Source organism: Anopheles darlingi, chromosome 3 (assembly GCF_943734745.1).
Source record: "Anopheles darlingi chromosome 3, idAnoDarlMG_H_01, whole genome shotgun sequence".
Taxonomy (NCBI): domain Eukaryota; kingdom Metazoa; phylum Arthropoda; class Insecta; order Diptera; family Culicidae; genus Anopheles; species Anopheles darlingi.
In genome coordinates, this window is record NC_064875.1 from 14153967 (window position 1) to 14161342 (window position 7376).

The following is a 7376-nucleotide window of genomic DNA, read 5'->3' on the forward strand; positions in this document are numbered from 1 at the left end:
ATTGACGGTTGTTGGGACATAGCCAGCTCACTTGGATGGAGCTACATGAAGCTCTATTAACCGAGACAAGTAGTCTATGACTATTGAATTGACTCACCGTTCTTTAGTGCAGAGCAGTATCGTCACAAATTAACATGTTTTCTAAATTTGATCTACCCTGTTGCTATCAATCTATGACAGTACAAAAATAGCTACAGAGTCGCATTACGAGCACGGTGTATGACATTGTGTACTAATCGGGCCACAAGATATGTCCCCACGATAGCAAGAATATGGCTGGTATCTTAGGATAAATTATCATGTGTAGCTTACTTCTACCCTTCTGCTACCCTTTGTCCAAGACGTCCACGTCGAATGAGCGTGCCCGATAAGAAGCAATCGCGAAGGGGCTCGAGCAGCTCGGCCGATTCATGGACTAATCCCCGCGGGGGGTTCCGGGCATACCGTGGTTGAATTAAGTTATCAGATAATGAGTGCCGAACTTTTAAACGTGAAGGGGTGTTCAAGCGATGTGCTTTTGCTTTTAATTTCAGCGCGTAATTTAACTCGTTTGCTTCATTGAATTCATTTTTTCTCTTCTTTCTCTCATGCGCAGGGGACACGCTGAAGATACCTGATTCGGTTATGGGCATCACATTCCTGGCGGCGGGCACCAGCGTACCAGAGGCGGTTTCCAGTGTCATAGTAGCGAAGCAAGGTATGCCTGAACAAACCACCATTTTTACCCTAGGACCTTTTGATCTTAGCGTATTCATTGCTTTTCTTCACCCACACAGGTCATGGTTCTATGGGCATTAGCAACTCGATCGGCTCGAATACGTTCGACATTCTGCTCTGTCTAGGATTGCCCTGGTTCATCAAAGCGGCCTTCTCGCCGATCAAACCGGGACACCACTGGGTTGGCATCAATTCGGCTGGCTTGGAGTATTCCGCCATCTCGCTGCTATCGACACTCCTCATGCTGTACATTGCGTTCTCGCTGAACAAGTTCAAGTTGGATCGGCGTGTTGGCAACGCGTGTCTCATCATGTACGCGGTATTCCTTATCCTGGCAAGCCTGATCGAGCTAAACGTGTTCTTCCGCGTTAACCTGCCAACGTGTGGCCGGTGAACGGTGGGCTGTCAAGAGACCTGTCTGTCCGGTCCATCCGGTGTCCGTCGCTGGACACTAAAGGGTACTAGAGTACTAGAGTAGCTCCACAGGACTTGTTTGCAAAGTCTTCAACTCCTCAACTCCTGAGCATTATCCACATCTGGTTTGACTGCGACTGACTGTCAATCGTTTTAATTGTATGGAGGCCACTTTCACGGCGCAATTTGCAGCTTCGCCCTTCGGCGGACGCGCATCCAATTCTCTAGCAACAATAGACGGTCTGCTCTCTACTAGCTGCAGTTTCTAAACTTCAACCAGCCATTGCACATGATTTACATTTGAAACAGCATTGAAAACACTTGGTTGTATGTCTGTCGAGGGTTTTCAAATTGGAGGATACAGAGGACTTCGCGAATGTCATGGCAGATGTGCTGATAGCGAGTTAGACCTGTTGCTGCTACAGCATTGGAAGCAACCCAACGCGATGTAGTTGGCATGATCGTCTCGAAGTAAATTTGTAATTTGTAGAGTATTAATCGAAGCTATGATCGGTACAGTAGAAGAAGAAATACATTTCCTATGCGCTGCTGAACCCAATAGAGATGGCACATTATCAAACGCACCTTATCGATGATCATGGACAAACATTTTCGGTCACATATGCGCATACATAAGCACCCATAGCATGGTTGTGTCAGTTGTAATACGTAATGTCTGTTTTTCTTTTTCTTCTATCTACTATCCCGCCTTCTGAGCCAAAAGTCAGTCCCGTGTGTCACGTGTGAAGACTCATTTGAGCCATAATTGGGGAGGCGTCGGATACCCCTCTATACACCATTCACCACACTCAGCATACCTCTTGTTGGCTATTGTAAATATTAATCTTTAAACGTATCTCTATCCCTGGTCACCTTTGGTGGCGGCGACTCCACTGTCAGCTGAACTCTCTTTCACCGGGCGCTTTTTCGTTTTTCGGTGTCCCGTGACCGAATTTTTCACTTTACTGTTCTTTTTGCGGTTCTAAACCGAAAACAATACGTGCCGGTAGCTCCCTGCCCTAGGGAGATTGCATAAACACTGTCAAGACAATTGTGTTTGAATAAAAAGTGCTAGTAAAATAAACATATAAATATATATTATAATAAATACATGTTACATTGCTAAGGTACTACAGATGGTTTATTTGGGATCGTGGTATTGAGAAAAATCTAACAGACCTAGATCGAGGAAGAACAATTAGCACAGCATGTCTGCGATTAGCACGCGATACGAGCAGGTGTCCCGGATGTTGACAATCTCCGACTAGAGGCCATTTAAGGTTTACGGAGCGCGAGCTCTAGTGCTGAGATTACTCTGGCGTATGCTGATCACGGTTAGAGCACGTAATACAGCTACTAAGCCATTGGATAACATTTTGCAACTATAGGCTCGATGTGTGTTCCGTCAGACCTCGATAGTTCCAGTAGTTTTACCTCGCAGAAACGGTAGTGGCATCGTATCATTGAAGTAGCACTCATGCTAAATGCTATGCTAAAACATAACTTTACCCAAGAAGAACATTACTCTATAGGCCATTTTTGTCGTTCACGGTCTTTGAGAGTCGGGATGATAAGAAAGAGCGACAGTTTAAGGGTGACTGAACCGGAAACTTTCCACACGAGAGTTCACCGTTATCATAGGTCTCGGTGCGGATTGTCTACCGAACGAAATCTGTCGCCCATAGTGCCGTTGGCGACGGTCATGCCTTATGAGTACCGTTCACGATCAACCTGCAGCTGTCCAGGATCACCGCGCTGTGTACAGTGCAGTGGTTGTTGATTTATGACCGTTGCTTATCATTCACTCACATCTCATTGTGCATTGCAAACATTAGGGTGCTGCTGGTGCTGGTGTTGCTGCTGCACGGTGAGGCTGACAAGTGACCGCTCACCGATCTCAGATCGTAAGGTGGTGTAAACGATGACATTGTAGCCCACGAACCCTATAAAAGCGATCCGGAGCGAGCAGATGGACTTTCTTTGCCTCTGGGGACTGAACTGGAAGCTGCGTGCACTCGATTTTGACTGCTGTACCGTTATCGGATCTATCACTGCAGATCGAAGGCAACGGAGAGTGTGTGTGCTGGTGCGTGTGTGTGTGTGTGTGTGTTTTGCGCGTTCCAAGAACATTTTTCCCAAGAACCAGCGGCCAACCAGTGAGTACGTGAGATGGTAAAACCTGGGACTAAAACCGCAAACGATCAGTCGTCATCGTTCGGTATCCGCAATCGCAAAGTGCGCATAGCGTTTGTGCTGCGAGTGCTGTTTGTGCTGTGTTTAGGATCGTTGCATGTAGTTAACCTAGCCCTTGGTCCAGTCTTGGATAAAGATTTCCATGGCTCCGTACGCCAGCCCGTGAGTCACGGCGGTGCAGCTCGCCGTTTGCTTACCATTCCCCAGAGTGAAGTAGAGCTGTTGGATCTGCTGAATCAGACTGTACCGCCGGACGCACTCTACGGTACGACAGCAGTGCCCGGTGGTGGTGGTGGTGGTGGTGATAACGTGACCGAACCGGAACCACATGAGCGCAACTGCACACCGGCGGCCATTTTTGAATTTCCCTCGGATGGATTTACGCGCGAGGACCGGCGGCATGGCTGGATACTGGTGCACGTGGTGGTCGCCTGTTACTGCTTCTGGCTGCTGGCGATCGTGTGCGATGATTACTTTGTGCCCGCGATTGAGCTGATGTGCAAAAGTATGCGAAAGCTTCTTACTTGCTGCTGGTCGCCATGACTCACTTAATCATTAAATGTTTCGCAGAGCTGCAGGTTAAGGAAGATGTTGCTGGAGCTACCTTCATGGCAGCTGCCTCCTCCAGCCCAGAACTGTTTATCAACTGTGTCGGGACGTTCGTCACGAAGGGTGATCTCGGTGTAGGGGCTGTCGTTGGATCGGCCGTGTTTAACATTCTGGCCGTACCGGCCGTATGTGGGTTGCTGGGTGGACAGGTAAGAGATCACGGTATTATAAATTCTCGACATTCTAGTTCTTCAACTACTGGCATCGTTTTCTTGTTGTGAATTGCAGGTTGTTCAGCTGAGATGGTGGCCAGTTACGCGGGATTCCATGATGTACGGTATGGCGGTTATTGGGTTGATAGCGGTGCTATACGACGATCGTGTCATGTGGTACGAGGCGACCGTTCTCGTATCTGCCTACGTACTATACATTGCAGGTTGGTAGCTTCTTCACTTGAATTTATGAAAGAGTGCATTAAAAGCGTTACAAGATTTTATATGACCGCCGGGGCTAAATTGCATAAAATTTTTGAGTTACAAGAAACAGCTTTCTAATGGCAATGCCCTCGTTTCCTTAGTTCCGTTTCCAACACTTGTCTCGACGCGCTAGTCTACAAAGTGTGCGCTCTTTTGGCATTCCGTTTGTTTGCGCTTCACTTCTGTTTACTCCAATTGCATCTGTAATTGGTTACCTTCTTTTGGCGCACGACCATGATATCCTATCTCTAAGCTCCTAGCGGCCCTCCTAGCTAAGTGTCCCCTGCAACGTCCGGGACTTTACTACAATGTGGGCCAAATGGAAATGGATTGGTGACATCCAAGATAAACAGATTTAAATCGCGGTCGCTCGAGCTCTCGCCGAGTAGCAAACGGCAATGAACTTGACTCTGGCTTAAGGTGAGAATTTTTTTTGTGGGTTTGGAACGCATCCCGTGCATGCAATCTGCGCTATCTTATCTGGTCCCACACAGTTGCTACTTCTCATTTTTTATGTAACATTGTATTGGTGGCTATTCCGGAATCTAGAACGAATCCTACAGACTATTGTACTAAATCATTGTTTTGGCTGCTTTAGATCAGTAGAGCTAAAGTGCGTGAACGAATCAAAAACTAACACTGCCTAAGGCTACAATTACAATACAATCAAGATGGCCTGAAGGCCAAGTAAAAAGCATATCACAGAGTCTATATTAGGTCAAACATGTGGCCTTGTGCCAAGAAGATATTTGTAGAGGATTGACAAAATCACTCGGAAATCATAGGCCGTCACAAGCTCCCCTGCATCGTCGCGATGAAATGACGCGAGAATTTAGTAGCCGCGCCATCGTGCTTGCTTCCGGCCTGTGTATCAAGCTCCTGGGCTTATCTGTATCAGTTAGAAAGCAGAAAGACGCTGCTTGGACACTGCATTGACGTAGTTGATTGATTATATTTGTCTTAAGTCGCCGTTGTTTGCGACATTCTGAATAGACAAATAACAACACCCAATCCTGTATCAGTAACCTGTAGTGACTCATGGAGCTTAACTGACGACGGTCGGATTTTGGAAGGGGGTCTTCATTAATCCACTGAGATAACTATTTCTTCAATTGACCTGTGTGACCGCTGCATGTCCTTTATTCTCTCTCTCTCTCTCTCTCTCTCTCTCTCTCTCTCTCTCTCTTTCTCTCTCTCTCTCTCTCTGTGTCTCTCTCTCTTTCCCCGATAGCCATGTACTGCAACGATCCAATTAATCGGTTTATGTCGAAAACGTTCCGTCGGAAGTCTTACGTTCGTCCGTACACGGAAGTGACCGAAATATCGCCCTTACTGTCGAATGGCGCGAATGGCAAAACGGGTGAAACGAACAAGAACGGGTCCAACGCACAGCACGCCTGTGATAGCGATGCCAGTGATGACAGCTTCGAGGACTACGGTGAGTTGATACGTTTGACACCCTCGCAAAGATCACCTCGCTAGAACTGGTTCCCAATTGAATTAAGTTCGCCTGCTGGACGCACTCTTTCCTCTGCCACCAGAGCTTGCCACCTCGCCGTGGAATCACCGGGACGACAATCTGATGGCGTTCATCTGCCGCTGGCCAATAACGTTCATCCTTTGGGTGACAATCCCCGACTGTCGTCGTTATCCACGGCTTCGGTTGGTAACGTTTTTCGCTTGCATCTTCTGGATCGGTATCACATCCTACTTCGTCGCATTTCTTATCACGGTCGTCGGTAAGTAAAGCTCTCCCTCTTTCCGCCTGCGCCAGATGGACGAAGATTCGTTTCTCATTTCTTTCCGCCGGCCACACTTTCTCAAAGATAATCAACCGTTCTTTCGCTACTTTCAAGGTGACACGATCGACATCCCGGACTCGGTGATGGGACTAACGTTCCTGGCGGCCGGAACCAGCGTACCGGAGGCCGTGTCGAGCATCATCGTCACCAATCAGGGCCATGGTGAGATGGGCATCAGCAACTCGATCGGCTCGAACACGTTCGACATTCTGCTCTGCCTGGGATTACCGTGGCTAATCAAGTCGCTCGCCTTCCCGGCCGTTCCCGGGGAACGCTGGGTATCGCTGAACTCTTCTGGCTTGACGTACTCCGCCATCTCGCTGCTGTCCACACTGTGCGGGTTGTATATGGCGTTTTGGTTCAACCGCTTCAAGCTGGACTGGAAGGTGGGCCTTACCTGCCTTTCGATGTACATCGGCTTCCTGACCGTCTCCAGTTTGATCGAGCTAAATGTATTTTTCCCAGTGAATGTTCCTACCTGTCCGCACTGATATCGCGGCTCGGGAGCATCGAAGGATTAGTTCCTATGTATAGTGTGTGTTTCCGTAATGTAAGAAAAGCTAAGGACAGTAAAAGACTATGACTCTCAGATGATCCGTCTACGATCGCTTAAGAGATTCATTGATACCACCATCAGCCTTATCGGAGGTCAAGGATTAAGATTCGTTTTAATTGTTGAGATTGTTTAAGACTCTATTCGATTGCAGCATTATGTAGTTAAAGCCACTCATATCGAGGTATACTCTGATTGCCGACGAAACAATAGGCCCGGGATTTGACTGTAATAAATCCAACTGATAATCTAACCGATACGCTTTCGTGACACGTCATTGATGAAGTCCAATGAACCAGGATTTAGCATGATGCATTGAAACAGTTCAGATTGTGTTTTCTTCAGCCGAACATGATGCAGCGAGGTGAGTTTCTGAGTTATGTTCCAATGCATATTTGCATATTGTTTTTGAAATGAGGAAACATAATTGAAAATATATTTAATGATGGTTTTGAAAATTGTTTAAATCAATTAATGCATTCCATGCATACCTTCAAATTCAATGCATTCAATTTCTATACGATGTACAGAGCACGTGTTAAGCGGATGATTGCGGTTGCCTTAATGCCAAAATTACTTTATCCGTAAAAGGGAATTTGCGTCAATCTGCCGCCCGATCGCAATCATCGCCGAGTTTTTAGTGACGCACTCTGCTTAGGAATCCCTCTGACA

The 7376-nt window shown here is 47.1% G+C and overlaps 2 protein-coding genes across 5 annotated transcripts in view; both read left to right on the forward strand.

The window, feature by feature from the left end:
• The window catches only part of LOC125956789 (sodium/potassium/calcium exchanger 4), an 11120-nt gene extending 8919 nt beyond the window's left edge, over nucleotides 1-2201 (forward strand). For all 3 annotated transcript variants that reach the window (XM_049688985.1, XM_049688987.1, XM_049688986.1), the window contains 2 exons: nucleotides 596-697; nucleotides 777-2201. In XM_049688985.1, coding sequence (XP_049544942.1) covers nucleotides 596-697; nucleotides 777-1111 — 437 coding nt within the window. In that variant the 3' untranslated portion in view covers nucleotides 1112-2201. The remainder of the gene's footprint in view (nucleotides 1-595; nucleotides 698-776) is intronic.
• An 897-nt stretch (nucleotides 2202-3098) lies between these two features.
• On the forward strand, nucleotides 3099-7042 carry LOC125953272 (sodium/potassium/calcium exchanger 3-like). 2 transcript variants are annotated; one of them, XM_049682726.1, is made up of 6 exons: nucleotides 3099-3829; nucleotides 3895-4082; nucleotides 4162-4309; nucleotides 5581-5787; nucleotides 5855-6088; nucleotides 6206-7042. In XM_049682726.1, the coding sequence occupies exons 1-6, from the start codon at nucleotides 3301-3303 to the stop codon at nucleotides 6640-6642; spliced, it is 1743 nt and encodes a 580-aa protein (XP_049538683.1). In that variant the 5' UTR covers nucleotides 3099-3300; the 3' UTR covers nucleotides 6643-7042. The 2 variants fall into 2 exon arrangements, with proteins under 2 accessions (XP_049538683.1, XP_049538685.1); XM_049682728.1 differs by having other exon boundaries at nucleotides 5891-6088; nucleotides 6206-7031.
• Nucleotides 7043-7376: the final 334 nt, after the last annotated feature.